At 41.0% G+C, this 15,758-nt stretch overlaps 1 protein-coding gene across 2 annotated transcripts in view; it reads left to right on the top strand.

Moving 5' to 3' along the window:
* The window catches only part of LOC123968770 (SREBF chaperone), a 49,661-nt gene that overhangs the window by 17,581 nt on the left and 16,322 nt on the right, over positions 1 to 15,758 (top strand). For both annotated transcript variants that reach the window (XM_046045702.1, XM_046045701.1), the window contains exons 4-14: positions 1,809 to 1,966; positions 3,440 to 3,660; positions 5,113 to 5,218; positions 6,248 to 6,420; positions 7,097 to 7,223; positions 9,579 to 9,691; positions 9,897 to 9,991; positions 10,400 to 10,498; positions 10,683 to 10,895; positions 11,786 to 12,171; positions 12,731 to 12,877. In XM_046045702.1, coding sequence (XP_045901658.1) covers positions 1,809 to 1,966; positions 3,440 to 3,660; positions 5,113 to 5,218; positions 6,248 to 6,420; positions 7,097 to 7,223; positions 9,579 to 9,691; positions 9,897 to 9,991; positions 10,400 to 10,498; positions 10,683 to 10,895; positions 11,786 to 12,171; positions 12,731 to 12,877 — 1,838 coding nt within the window. The remainder of the gene's footprint in view (positions 1 to 1,808; positions 1,967 to 3,439; positions 3,661 to 5,112; positions 5,219 to 6,247; positions 6,421 to 7,096; positions 7,224 to 9,578; positions 9,692 to 9,896; positions 9,992 to 10,399; positions 10,499 to 10,682; positions 10,896 to 11,785; positions 12,172 to 12,730; positions 12,878 to 15,758) is intronic.

The following is a 15,758-nucleotide window of genomic DNA, read 5'->3' as shown; positions in this document are numbered from 1 at the left end:
CAACACACATATACACACACACACACACACACACACACACACACACACACACACACACACACACACACACAGAGGACAAGAAAGAAGTGTTTTAGTGCTCAAAGGGAACTTGTTTCATAAGGACCCACCCATTTCTAGGAGAAAAAGGGAGTGGGTCTCACCAGGTAGTACTCCATCTGGCAAGAAAAGCCGGAGGCCCTGGTTTTATGTTCTCGGTTGGGTTGCGTACTAAAAAAAACACACAGTCACAATCCTTCAAACAGAAGTGTCCAGCTTCAACATGACTGCTGAATTGATTTGTTTATTGGTATATAATTATATCTGGTTCTATCAAGTTAAAATGTTTTAAGCTGCTGTGCAGCTTCACGGATACTAACAATTGATAGTGTGTCCTTTATTTCACATTATAATACTTTTTGGCTGCTATTCTGGCATGTCTTTAGGCTTTGGTAAACTGTTATTGGAATTTTTCCAATTTTTCCTCTATTGACCCTTCGCGAAGCCCCCCTTAGTTGTACTGAGCATGCGCTGCCACTGTCTTATTACTGCACTCCCTGAAGAAATATTGTTTTGGAAAAACAAAATTACGATCTCAGAAAGAAGCAGACAGAAAGGTTTGCCTTATGCATTTGAAGGTTACATTCAAACTGATGTGAAAAAAATAAAGATTGATGCATCACCTGATGCTTGAGACAGAGGACAACAATGTTAAGGGTCAACATTGTTCCTGTAAAGTTGGGTATGTCTCTATTCACTATTAAAATCATTAAAAAGCAGTAGGCCTATATAACATTACATTCGGTAGTAAATTAGCTAATATTACATTAGGAACAATTCCCAGCCTACATGTTTCTGAATTTGTTTTAGGTTTTGGAAAGAGAATACATCGTGCTTCTTCTTTCGACCTCTCTGGTTAGCGATTGTCACTACTACAAGTTCCAGAGGAAAACCGTTTGACCATATCTTGAAAAAGTCACCAGAAAAAGCTAGAAAACGACTCCATTTGCATAGGAGTCAACAGAGCGCCGCCATGAAAGTGTCGGACCTCAGTTAGAGCGAGACCTATACTGCGCTGTGATTGGCCAGCTTGCGTAATCGCCTTAGCAAAGGGTGAATTGCGGTCATAATTTCAAAAACCTGTACTGCACTAATGTCCAACACCAGTTTAACTGAATGTCCTTCCATCTTGAAAACATTTTAAATCGCCACACTTCTATTATGTACCCTGTGACCCCCTCCCCCCTTCCATCTCTCAGCTATCCGTTATTGAGGCTTCCCCTGCCTGGGACAGGTCCTGTGGAGTTCACCACAGGGGTGCGTGACTACAGCGTCCCTTCCCATGAGCCTCAAGGAGACCTCGGAGAACGGCCCGACTGGGTAGGAGAAGACAAAGCACGCGCACACATTAATCGAGAATTGTTTGTGTCTGACCGTCACTTTTGTCTTTGCTCCATTTAACTGCATTCTTTTCTTAACCTTGAATCCTTATCCTTGTAATGTAATACTAATGTGCATCCTTATCTTTCCACAAAATTGTCCTCACTCTGAAAGTCTAAAACTGTTTATCAAACGTAGGCATGCAGGTTTCACTGCAAAGATGGAGGCTCATGAATAACGAAAGCGCAATATGAGCACAAAGCAATGTCTCACTTAATTGTCAGCAACAGTTTTAATTTACTGTAAGCTTTAGACTATCTGAGTTCTGATTTAACTAGTTAACTATTACTGATGCTGATGTGACTGGTTCGGTAGACAAAGCGTTTCATGTTGTGTCTGAATGTGTCACCAAATGTTTGTGTGTGCTGTAGTACCGGGGTCCTCCGGTTGCCTACATCCAGCAGGTGTTGGTAAAGGCGGCGGTGTCACCGTGGGACAGCAGTCTTGTGCCGGTGGACGTGTTTCGGTCACCGCTGGGTCGAGCCTTTAGCCTGCTGGAAGAGATCCGCAACCACGTTCACTCCGACAGGTAAACACAGACACGTACACAGTGGTAGATGACAAACCAGATGTTCTTTTCAGTAGAAGGATGTCAACCCTGTTTACGATTCTGCATGTACCAACTATAGACAAAAGTAGTGCTGCAAATTTTAAATGAATAATTTATTAATCTGCAGTTTAAAAATACTTAGCTCAAATTTGTCTGACCAACAATCACCCAAAGATATTCAGTTGCAGTATTTCAAATAGAAAGATTTTGCCTTGCAGTGAATTTCTGAATGGGCGAGTAGAGGCCATTAGCTTTAAATCGAACATGTTGGCTGTTTTTCTATGACTGCTCCTCTCTTTTCCACCATTGTTTGCAAACCAGTAAATCCCAGTAAACAGTCAAATAGCCACACAAGTCTCGCTGATGACCGCCTGAGATCGTACGTCGGCATTAAATGTATTGTTGGTAATAGCAGCCAGTGTGCAGCAGTGTGTTTACAGTGAACAGCTGATTGAGCTACACTAAAAACTGGGTCTGGAGTTGTTTTAAGTTTTCATCAGTCAGGAAGTTTTTTGCACAGAGCCGAAGTCGGTCTCCTCTCAAAAAGAAGCGGACCATCTGATTACAGCAGGTAATAAAGCTTGTTAAAAGACACGTTCCTCCGACGCTCAGGGACGCTGCCAGCTGATCTGCAGCTCTTGTCAGCTGGAAATGTTTTAATAACCTTCCAAAGTTATTTTTGTGTTGCTTCCTCTCTCTGTGCTGGAGTTATTTTAAGAACTCGATGGCTTTATCTAGTTTGTTATTAAATTTGTAACAAACTTTATTGCATGTCTTTTCATTATACTGCCACAAAAAAAAGCTGTTTTAATGGTCAAGCACAGCCTATAGTTTTTCATTATATTCCAGTCAAATCTGATGTTCATTTATAAATTTTACTCATGGATAGTGGTTACTAAATAATGATCCCTGTGCATCGCTTTTTACGACGTATAGGCCAACAGCCTATGTCAGCTGGTTAATTTGCTTAATCTTCGCAGGTCTTTAGACCATGGTGGAAACGCACACAACAGTGGGCTGAAGGAACCTTTTAGTTCCTTGAAAAGAGATCCGGGAACTTAAAAGTCCCAGGTACTTTTGGTCGAAATGCGGCTTATGACCAAAACAAACTGTGCGTTTCCAGCTAGCCATCTGTATTATACCGAGCACATGAGTGGTGATTTAGAGGACAGTTTCTTGTTTTGCTTGGAAGTTGTACAGTTGATCTTAATAAAGTCTGTTTTAAATAAAAAAATAAATGAGTGAAGTCAGTGATGTTTGAGGATGTCATCTTGGGCTTTGAGAAACACTGATCGACATAGACCAAACAATCAATTAATCGAGAAAATAATCGTCTCTGAAAATAATCGTTAGTTGCAGCCCTTGTTCCATTATGCAAAAAATCTTCCCCCTTCCTCTCACCTCCTCCCTTCTGTCGCTCATCTTGTCTTCGTCTTCTCTTTCCTCTGTCAGCTCTGGGCTTCGCAGTCTGGAGACGCTGTGTCTCCAGGTGACAGACCTGTTTCCAGGGTTACGGCGCATGCAGTCTGTGCTGCCAGAGCACGGCTGCCTGCTCGTCTCTCCTGGTAACTACTGGCAGAACCAGCGGGAGCTGTTTGACTCAGACCCCGACCTCCTCAAGACCATCCAGAAACATGAACCGAAAGGCCTGCACACTTCGGCCACGCTGCGAGGTAGGGATGAGGAGGGTAGAGGTTGTGGGAGAAGCAAATGTCTTTCCTTTTTGTCTTGTCAAAGAGCATGAGATGTGAGTTTAGTCACTTTTAGAATTGACGCCCACTAAGGTTTTTTTTATTTTAAAGTTGAGCTTTTATGCTATTATTTCTTGTAGTTGAGACCACATTTCTTTTACTTCCCCAAACCCTCCTGAAGAGCACGATGAGACGCATACATTTCCATCTCATCTGATTCACTTATATGAAGTAATTATAATTGTGTCACCATATCAAGGGAATGAGTGGTATGGTTGTTGCAAAATAAAGACGTGGAATTTATTCAGAGGCTCTGACTGCCTTGTTGGAAGGAGTCTGCCATCATTCAACAGGAGTAATCGTAGGGTAGTGAGCTGGGGATTAGTGGTTATCAGAAGACTAAGAGGCTTTCATATTGACAGAGAACAAGCAGTTTCATTCCTTGGGAACTTAAATTCGCTCTAAAACTTTACCCAGTGACATAGTAAACTAAATCACCCTCCCTGCCTTGGCAAACCAGCTCAGCAATTCTGCCTCACCTTCCAGCTCAAGTGATTTAGAGATGGGAAGCTATTCTGGAGCTGGAGTCAGCTTGGCTGCCAGATATAGTCAGACTGAAACTTTGTTCACATAGAGCTGACAAGAGGCCAGTCAGACTGCCATAGGAACCTGTATTGTAAAGCATGCAGCCGTCACGAGACGGGGGGGGGGGGCCCTCTCTCTCACCCACCTCCCTCTTCATCTGTGCAAATTAATAACAGGCCCTGTAAATGGCATGCAGATTTTATTGAGTGTACTTAAAAGTGGGGTGAGCAATTCTAATCCAGTCTACGTCTTTTTCTCTAATTCAGCAAATATCTCCTGACAGTCCTGTACGTTCTGTGTGTGAACTGAAAATAAAATGGGTGTTTGTACACAGCGCCACACACTATTCCACCCATTGCAGCCGTTATTTGTGTGTCAGGAAATGTTAAATCACTTGCCCACTGACATTCAGCTTACTTTGTAGTTCAACAAGACATGCTGTTGTTGTGATGTTAGCTATAGTAGCAGCAGAGTTGTGAGTGTCGCAGTCTGGAGCTTGTGTGCTGTCTCTGGAACCGTCTCATCATGTCTGCAAGTTAGCTTTGCATCAGCTGCAACAGTTTGCTAATCCACAACGTAGGTAGCACTAGAGACATTACTCGCTATCTCGTTGTTCACTCAGTAACATGAAATAAGATTTCTCCAGAATCGGTTACCCCAACTTTAAAGAGGCTATTTAATATAACAGATGTGGGGATGTTGAGCTGTTGTTAATTACTTTGACGCTGGAGTGTGACTAGTTGGTCTTTTGACTTCCTGTTTATCAGTCACTACAACAGGAACTTGGTTGTCATTTACACTGATGTGCTGTAATATGTGTGTTTAAAAAAAATTGTTTGTGTGCTTTAGACCTGCTGTTTGGCGTCCCTGGGAAGTACACTGGGGTCAGTCACTACAACAGGAAGAGGGTTGTGACGTACACAATCACTGTAGTGCTGTCCAGCTACGATGCAAGGTGAGTTACTTGTGCAATAGAAAGGAAAATAAAAGTGCAGTTTTTCTTGAATTTGATGTATTTCTGCTTTTCTTCAAAAATTGCTGTTTGTACATTTAGTTTAGTTGTTGGTAAAAAAATATTTGCTTGCATCTCCTTTCTTTTCAGTATTTTGTTTTAACTTTATGACATTATATAAAGGCAACTGTCATAATGCAAAGTCTGCTGCCCCTATTTAGGATTACATTTTTAGGGCCATTCCAATAGTTGAATAAGTGAATCATGCAAATTTCTTTTCATAGACCAAATTAGTTTGTTTTTGTTTTGGCAGGCTGCATTTATTGTCCAATATTAGTGCCAGGCTTTTATTGAGCAGAGACCTGCTATGTATGGCTGGAAATTTAATCAAAATTTATTTTCAATCACAATTGATCTGTTTAGCAATGATGCTCTCCACTTGTAAATACAGGCCACCCCTTTCCTTTAGAGCTGTGTACTCTCGCCCTTCCTATCTCATCCAGGCAGTGTCATGTTTAGTTCAGCTCGAGCCAAGATGATGGAGGTTGTAACTTTTATAACTTGTTAATCACCATTTTCAGCTGAAGCCTACGACACTGCATAAATTTGCCTAGCAGCTAACGGACTTTCCTCTACTCATAGCTTAACAAATGAGATATTTTTACTTGCCATTGGTTTAAGTAACTGCATATCAGGACAGATTCCGTCATCTCCTTGCACTAAAACATGCTGTTTGAAGTTAAAAATGTTGGATTACAATTTTTTATATCATGGGCTATTTGGGGTTTAAGGGGTAATGCATATGTACAAAAATTTAAATAAAAAAGTTTAAAAAATGCACGAGTAATCGTGTTAAATAATCGTGATTTCAATTTTGCTAATTTGGATGTGATTTGGTCTGTCAAACTCAAGCATAACATATTTACAAGCCAATCATCTGCATCCTACTACCTTTTCCTCACAATAACTGTATACATTCAATCTGCTCTGCTGATGATGATAACAATGATCCTGACGTCTGTGCATGTCCAGATTCCTGGACAGCCTGCGGGCCCGTCTGAAGCAGCTCCACCCGTCAGCTAACTGCAGCCTGAGAGACGACCACATGGTTCATGTCCACTTCAAAGAGGAGATCGGCATCGCTGAGCTCATCCCCCTTGTCACCACATACATCATCCTTTTTGCCTACATCTACTTCTCCACACGTCAGTCCAACTCCCCGCCTGTCTGCTCTGTCCTGTGTGTCTTGTTCCAGCAATACTTATTTTGCTTGCTGTCCTTCTTTTGTCCTTGTTCACACACCTCACACCACTTTGAAATGTGCCAGAGATCCAGACTGCCTATTGTGCCTTAGTGTGTGCACGTGTGTTTGTGTGCCAAGGTTGTTCCTGTCTGGTGCAGGGATAATCCTCACACAGGAACATTGTACGCCTCTGTAAGAATGAACTCAACTAACCCTCACCGACTGGGACAAACACATGTACACAAAATGAATATTCACATTCAAGCTGAGTAGTTTGGATGATAAAACCTGTATTTTTGTGTTTCTCTTGCTCTACTGTTTGTTTCAAGTCAAGAACTCTTTTTAAGTTCATGTTTATTTTAATAGCAAATTTGGTGTGACATTTCATTAAGTGGCATCTAAATGTTCTCTTTTATGAAAACCTTAGCCCAAATATGATTACAAGTCAAACAGTAAACATGGGTAGTGAAGTAGTCACTTCAGCAGATCATCATCATTTGAAGGATTTATTGAGAGTACATCTCCACGGTCGAGGTGTTACATAGTTACAATAGTTAATCTAACAGGTGTATAGCTGTATGACACTATGGATAGCTTCAGTGTCCTGTCCTCAGCATATCTTCTATTCCTCCTTGCAGGTAAGATTGACATGGTGAAATCTAAGTGGGGTCTGGCTCTGGCTGCTGTGGTCACAGTCCTCAGCTCTCTGCTCATGTCGGTGGGACTGTGTACACTGTTTGGACTGACACCCACGCTCAATGGAGGGTAGGAATGCTCACTTTTTTTTTTTCTTTTTACATCACTTTTGGAAGATTACCAGAGGTTTTGTCTCCACGTCTAGTTAGTTTGAAGGACACAAACTAAATAAAAATAAATTCTGAGAGTTTCTGATTCGTTTTCGCCAGTAGAAAATTTTTCATTTATAGCCGTAACCTTATTAAATGCAGCAAATGTGGAGACGATTTGGAATCCAGGGCTTCAAGAAATTAGTTTGACTTAAAATGCACCATGAACCTTGAACCCTTTCAAAAGTTTATTTTCCCACTGCTTAAATTATCTTTAGAGGGGTATATATCAGACAGGAAACTTATTACAGACCTTTGGGTCTTTTTTTATTAGCCATGCTAGTGGCGTGACTCTGTGGATGGCAATGTTGGTCTGTCAGTCCACCACTTTAGTCCAGATGGAAATATCTCAACAAGTAGTGCAGACTTCTACTTCCACCAAGAAGGTTGACATTTTTGGATTTTAGTGAATGGCTAAGGCAACTATTCAATGGATGCATGCGATTTGGTACTGATATCTATGATACCCACTGCCCAGAAGATCTAGCACCATCATTAGTACAAAACTTTAATTTGTCCAATACTTTGGTTAATGACCAAATACCTGCAAAACGATGAAATTCCTTTCAGCTTCACTTGTACTCTGTTTTTAATGCTAATTAGCAAATGTTAGCAGGCCAACACGCTACTCTTGGCTGTGAATATGGTAAACATTATATCTGCTAACATCCGCTTGTTAGCGTTGTCATAGTTAGCATGCTGATGTTAGCATTTAGTTCAAAACACCAGTGTGCCAAAGTACAGCTTTACAGAGCCGCTAGTATGGCCGTAGACTCTTTGTGTTGAATCAGGAACATGTCAACATCTATCTTACAGCTTGTGTCGCGCATAACATTTTTCGATAGAGGTAATTTTCTCAAGACTAAATGTAGTGGAAACTAATCTCCAATTTATTTATAGGAGAACACAGAAACATCATTGAATTTAGCTTCTGGGTCACACTTGGAACACTTTCTGCTGCTGTTGTGAAGTCCTCATTATGCTCTTCTACTGACATTCAAATGTGTGCTGTTAATATTTACTACCCCAACAGGCCATTACAGTTTCATCGTTATCTTTTATCTTATTCACAGAAAGACAAGGACAGGTCTACCAAAACACACACACATACACACACCAGCTTATTGACATTCCACTTCCTCTGCATTGACTTTACTTTGATTTGCGTTAATGTTTACAGCAGGAGGGCAAAAATACAGTGTGTTAGTTTGGATGAAAAAGATGGGACAGGGGGTGGATTTGGGTGGAACTTCACGAGGGGGTGGAGATATAGTGATATTGACATTTAATGGTCGTCCAATCATTTGAGGTTTATTAGAAAGCAGACGTCGTGGCGTGACAGTGGCACACTGTTGTCCAACCACTAATCAAGATCCACGCAAGTCCCCTGTGGGCTGTGTTTGTACTTTCTCTGTGTTTGCATAAACGGACAGTAAGGTCAACATAACCAAGATATGCATGCAAGCTACACATTCCGCTTACTCATGGTCGAATCCACACACAGGGCTACTGAGTGATTAAGGTGTGTGTGTGTGCATATTGTATGTACAGGGTTACTGAGTGTGTCTGATGTAACATGCAGAGCTGTTGACTCTTCTGTGACCCAGTTATACACTTACTTCTACAGTACAAGCATATCTATAATGTAAAACTAATCTCTCTGTACACTTCGGCAGAGTTGGAAATTCCCTGCAGACACTTGCCAAACACTGATAAATAATTCAATGTAGTCATCATCTCAGTCAGATTAGTCAGCCAGCTGCTCTGGCAGGAAGAGAAACCTCACTGTTAAAATCATTGGTGTAGTTTTGGAAAGCGTCACACACACTTCTTTAGGATCCAGCCACCACTCTCACTGTGACTAATGGAGAACCTGGTGATTCACCTGACTTATTGTAAATGATCATCTTGATGGCCACACAGTTCTTTATTTAGCTTCTGGTGAAATAAATAAGTAAAGCTTATTTATATAGCACCTATTACATATGAAAATTGCAAAGCGTTTCACAATAAAATGCGAAACAATACAACAAAGTGAAATACAATATGAAATGAATGACCACGGAGTCATTGTTTGTGACACACACACACACACACACAAAAAGTGATTCTTCACAACCATTTCAGGTTGTTTTGCTTCTTGCACTTCTTGCTCCTAGGAATGATCATCTGCAGTTTATACACTGTAACTACACTCAGAAGTGATTCATGTTTTTTTTTTTTTTTTTTTTCATTTTACACCTGTGTTAATAGTTTTGTTATTTTCCGTCTGCAGGGAGATTTTTCCTTATCTGGTGGTGGTAATCGGCCTGGAGAACGTCTTGGTCCTCACCAAGTCTGTGGTGTCCACCCCCGTCGACCTCGAGGTCAAACTTCGCATCGCTCAGGGTAAGGAAGAGAGAGTGTTAAGGTTGTTTGTTTAGGACCAACAAGACCAGCAACCAGGTGCAGATTAATCAGTATATTTCTACTATTCACTGAATCGTTATCCTAATTTTTTAGGCTAGTGAACCGATTCAAAGTGTCTTACTGCATACGTTGGCATATTAAGTATCTCTTGTTTGTTTCTTAAATGTTGGTCTTGTTTTTACAGGCCTTAGTAATGAGAGCTGGTCTATCATGAAGAACATGGCCACTGAACTGTGCATCATCCTCATTGGATATTTCACCCTGGTGCCAGCTATCCAGGTAACAGAAATATGTTTATGCATCAGCAAAAACAAAGTATAGTAAATAATAGTTAGATACGTCTCATATTCTGAGTCAGAATATTTTAATGTAGTATAAAAATAATTGAGAAACTATGAGAAAAAGAAAAGACACACACAAACTATATCCTCTATCTTGTCGCACTAAGCATTGTGTGTCCGTCTTGCAAAGCATGACACACTCCATCTAAAAACTATAAGAACTAGCTGAGGAGATTTCTCATTCCAATTTAGCCTCTTTATTGATCATTCTTAAAATGGAGCAACGTGTACTGCTATAGCAAGCTAGCTAGTCATCATGCCATAGGTTGTACCAGTTTGTTACAGCAAGAAATGGTAACGTGCTTTGCCTGATCTGAGGTCTCCACTGGTTATTTCCATGTTGTAGGAGTTCTGTCTGTTTGCTGTTGTGGGGCTGGTGTCTGACTTCTTCCTGCAGATGTTCTTCTTCACCACAGTACTATCTATTGACATACGACGCATGGAGGTGAGAAGTTTCACACATACAAACACTCAAACCTCCGTTTGTACCTCATAAAATTATCGTTTTGCCTTTCACACATTTTTAATCACGATTACAGTCGAATCACAGACATGAACCCCGGTTTCCTCAAAAATAGAAATAAGTAAATTCCGGCAGGCTGTGATCGTTTTTACCACTGCCCCCACAGCTGGCCGACTTGAACCGCCGCCTGCCAGCCGAAGCAGGACTACCTCCGCCCAAGAATGGCCCGCTACGAACACGCGAGGTCCCCCCTCCCCCACGACCCTCCCCCCACACAATTACCCTGCAGACCCCGGCCTTCAGGAACCTGAGGCTTCCAAAAAGACTGCGTGTGGTGTACTTCCTGGCCCGCACACGCCTTGCTCAGCGCATTATCATGGTGAGAAGATGGATTTAAAGCTAACCGTAAATCTTCGCTGTGTAATGTACAGTATGTTGTCTTTCACTTGTCTTGCATTGTCTTCTTGCACTTTTCCCATGCCTTCTGTGCCTGGATTAATTGTTTTACTGATTCCATTCTAACTGTATTGATGTCACAAAGACTGACAGGAACTGGTCTGGCAAATATTTGTTAGTACTGTGACACATCAATGTGGCTGCACCCTCAAGCTCACTTTTACTTGTGTGCCATTTCTTTAAAGTAGCTTTGCAATAGATTCCAGTTTGACAGGCCAGGTAGCTTAAGACTACATACACATTAAGCTAGCTAAATCTGTAAAACTATCATTTGAGTGTTTGATTTGATTGTGAGAATGCATGTGAATAATAATGTTTGTTGATAAAAGAAACGTTAGTTAATACGATAAGTCTGTATGACAAAAATAAAATATTCCTTATCCATCCTGATCCAACAGTATATGATATGATCTGTGAATATGATAGATGTATGTAAAAATAATGTAAAGAATGCGAGAAATTCCTTTTTAAGAAAAAAATAGAAAACAACTGTGTAATGTTACCGTAAAACGAAACTTATGCGGCCTAATGTTACCGCAACAGCATGACCGCATCTGATCAGAAAGCACCCGGTGTTATGTAGCGGACCACAGACAAGGTAACAGCAACTTTAGCATTTACCTGAAATCATGATTGATGGTTGAGTTTAAGGCTAGCCAAAGTAAGCCGCAGTCCTCAGCTGTAAAAGTACTTCTTAAGCGATGAATCGATGAAATACTCTATAGAAGCTTCGAGTACTAAAATCATCGTTAGCTGCAGCCCTACAGTAATCTCAGATGACTGATCGTTATTGTTCATTTACTTCATCTACAGGTTGGCACGGTTATCTGGATCGGCATCCTCGTCTACACCGACCCGGCTGGAATACGCACCTACCTAGCTGCACAGGTGTCCGAGCAAAGCCCTCTGGGAGATCCCGGAGGAGGTGGTCTGCCCCCTCACCTGGGGGTGGCCCCCGTCTTCCGTGGAGTAGATCCTACCAGCACCCTCAGCATCCACGCTGCACCAGATCCAACACCCTTACCTGAGAACCAATCACAGGGCCACGATGGCTCAGCCAGAGTGGGGCCCCACCCCCAGGCTCCGCCTGCTGTGCCCCAGATCACCTGGGGGGCAGAGGATGAGGAGGGCTGGAGGAGGCTCTCCTTCAGGCACTGGCCATCGCTCTTCAGTTACTACAACATCACTCTAGCCAAGAGGTGAGTGGGGCCGGAGAGATATTCAGTGTTCAGTCCCAGCAGAAGACAGTTAAACATTTTGACCTAAGTGAGTCCATTTTAGGTTGACAGTGGTTGGGTTGGTAATTTCTTGAATTCAGTTGCTGAGCAAATATTAAAACTGCATAAACTCATTCACCAATTATGAAAACGCTGGTTAAATAATCTGACTTCATCCTTATAAGGTCAGGTGATTCATATTATTTGATTTTAGTTAAATAAAATGAAAAACGCTGAAAGACTTTTACTATGCCGTAGTTTACTACTTTATTCAGGCGCCGTCAGATAGCAGCTTTCTGATTTTGGCTTTAAACATGATGGTGAGAAAGTCAGGAACAAAGTGCTCACAAGCTGCAAATCCTTACTTATTGGATGAAGTGAAAAACCTCCTTCATCAGCAACTATAGTATGCATTTTGCTGCTGGTTAGATTTGTGTTAATGGCCATACATAAAGGTGCTTTCACCAGTTTTGGATTATGCATAAAGAAGACCCTGTCAGGTTTTGTAATATCCTCTTTGTTACGGTCTGTCCTGTTTCAGGTACATAAGCATCCTGCCTGTCATTCCTGTCACCGTTCACTTGAGCCCTCAGGAGGCCATTGAGACACGTCACCCTCAAGACACAAGACACCCCCCTCCACCCATCCCCAAAGTTCCAGATCTACAGACAGACCTCACCCTCTACAAGTTAGTACAACTACCCAGTCATACGTTTTTCCAACTGAATTTAAATACTGAACAGGCCTCAGTGTTTCCTTCAGAATGACGTGTAACTGTGGCGGCCGGGATGTGGGTGCGTCTTTTGGATTTTTCCATTTTCACAGCAGCAGGTGGGCCGCACGTGGAGGAGGTTTCTTAATGACATAACCTATAGAAACGATCAAAACCAACATACCGAATGACATCTGCACCGGTGTGTTCACTGATCACTGTTGCTTTAATTGGTCCGTGCTTGTCCGCATCTTGTAATGTAATACCAGATAATATCTCATCAAGTCAAGTCTGTATGTGGGAAACACTGGGCCTCTTAATCAGGGTGTTGACATGCACTCTAGTAACCTGGTCATTGCTGCAATTTTTAAAGAGCTCATGTACGTGACAACTTCAGTAAGAGACAGTACTCTTAACAGCAGTGGGGTAGGATGAAATTAAAGATCATCACTAATAGCTGTGCATTACATATCTAAAATGTCTAATTGCGAAGTCTAACAAAAACTGGAAGTGAGCTAATCAAGTCAGCTTCAACAGCTCAACAAAAGTTAATTGTAAAATACATGCTCAAAGTAAAGCGGTATTCTACATCATGCTGTAGTGTCATATTACTAATGCACTTTTAAATATGTCAGCCTTAATTAGAAAATAAGGCAGTAGTTAGTGCGACCAGCTGCATGGATATGTGTTTTTTAGTAGTTAATGTCTTCGGCTCCTCGTTTCTGCATGTGAATTTCATTCTTCCAAAATGTCTGGCCTAAAATATGTAATGACTAGACTAAAATATTACACAATGCAATTATTTGTTATTTTTACCTCTGTTGTGATAGTCACATATATATTACAACATTGAATCACATTGTAATCAGGCTTTGTTGGGGGATCAAAACATTTTTTTCCAGCAGTAGCTTTTTTTTAGGCCACTATAAACTGATCGGATATAAAATGATGTGGCAAAAAAAATTTCTTTGGAAATCTTCACCTGGATAAAACACTCACACAGACTGTATCTGTACTGTAAGCAGGGGCTACAGCACTTAGTTCCACCAGGGTGTCGTTGAACTGATTGCAAAATGGACATTAAAACCTTTGTAGGCAGTCTTCATCTTAAAGTAGGTCCAAGGTGGTCAAGGTCACTCTCTCTCTCACTCACACTCACACTCACACTCACACTCACACTCACTCACACACACACACACACACACACACAACCATACATATATATATATATAACAAAGATTTGAGGTCAGCTTTGGGTAGGATATAATGACACGTTGGATTTTTTAAGATTGATTTGTTTCCTTTTTGATTAGCATTTAAAGATATTTCTGTGTGATCATTGAAGTTGGAGGAATGTAAACAGAAACATGAACCCTCCGTTGTGGGCGTTTTAAGGGGCAATGTTTGGAATTAGTCCATGTAAAGCAGCCCTTGTCTTTTACTTTTAGAAGAAAGTAATAAAGGAGAAGTTATATCTTTGATTGGATGCATGACCTGCACTGTGTCAAGTCTCACTGGACTGATTGTTGTCTTAGCTGAGGCCAAAATAGAGACAAAGAAAAGGGAGGTCACTTGTTTTCTCAGCCTTCTTTAAGTATTGTCTCTCTCTGACCGGACCAACTGGTTGATTTAAAGATACCTGAGCTCTGTGATGTAATGGTTGAGAGAAAGATGAACTTTACTAGAACAGTTGAATATGCCACTTGGTTAAATGCATTTCTTTAGTTCTCTAGCTTCCATTTTAGATTTTCAGTGACAAAAAATGCATGTAATCATGCATTAATTATGTTCATTTACCTCTTAGTTGCTTGTAGTAGAACATCTTTGCTGGCAAAGCTGCCATTTTAAACAGGTTTTGTCGGTACGGTTATTTAGATTAAATGTATTCTCCTGTTGATACATTTAAAAATGTAACATGGAAATTAAGTTAAAATAAACAGATCCTCTGTTTTTTTTAGGTGACGGCCACAACAAAAATGAGAGCTTGCAGTGTAGTTTTCACCTTGCTGTGTTGTGTAAGGCAGTGTGTTGTCACCCTGACTGCCAAGTAGAAGGTTGACTTCTTCGGTTCATCTTTGGACGGTAGATACGAAGGCTATCAGCTCAAGTTGGGTCAGGGTCATGACCTTCACAGCGGGAAGTGACGGCTGAGTTTATGCCATATATTTATGACCCTGACACACAGAGAAGGTCATTGTCATTAAGGTGAACATGCGGTTATAACCAGATTGAGAGCGACTTGCAACACAGTGAGGCACACTGATTAATAGCTAGTTTAATCACTAGAATAGATCTTTGCTTGCAGCGTGTTGTTTAGGCAGTTCACTTGTCCTGTCAGATACTCGCTCTGCCGGGGGGCAGTCTGTGTCAAGAAAAAGGAGGAGTTTTTGCCTCAGGTTGGGAGTAAACAATCAAACAATGAGGTGAAAATCTAAGTGAGTACACAGTGCAGTTATCTTCTACTGGAAGAGTGAGCAGTCAGGTTTGGTGACACTGTTGAAAACACTTAACAACAAGTTAATAAACGCTCTATATCATGTCCCCTCCTGATGCCACCTAATGCATAAGGAGGATGGAGGATTGTAGGTAGTGCTGCTGGAAGATGGGCTGAAAATCACAAGTTATCATCATATGTGCTATTTCTATAGCAATCTCAATTTTTCTGAATACAATTTTACTGAAATACAAATCAAGCAAATATAAGTTTATTATCGGCATTAATCAGCATTTTACTGTTAATTTTAGATTTTTATTTGTTAATAGTTCATTCTTATTCTGTGGTGGTTGTCAGCCGATTGTAATGTTCAAAACATTTTGCTTTAGATTCTGTCACTTAATGAAGATGGTTTGTACTGTT

Source organism: Micropterus dolomieu, linkage group LG03 (genome assembly GCF_021292245.1).
Source record: "Micropterus dolomieu isolate WLL.071019.BEF.003 ecotype Adirondacks linkage group LG03, ASM2129224v1, whole genome shotgun sequence".
Taxonomy (NCBI): domain Eukaryota; kingdom Metazoa; phylum Chordata; class Actinopteri; order Centrarchiformes; family Centrarchidae; genus Micropterus; species Micropterus dolomieu.
The sequence above is the reverse complement of the archived record's forward strand: the minus strand, read 5'-3'. Positions and strand labels throughout refer to the sequence as shown.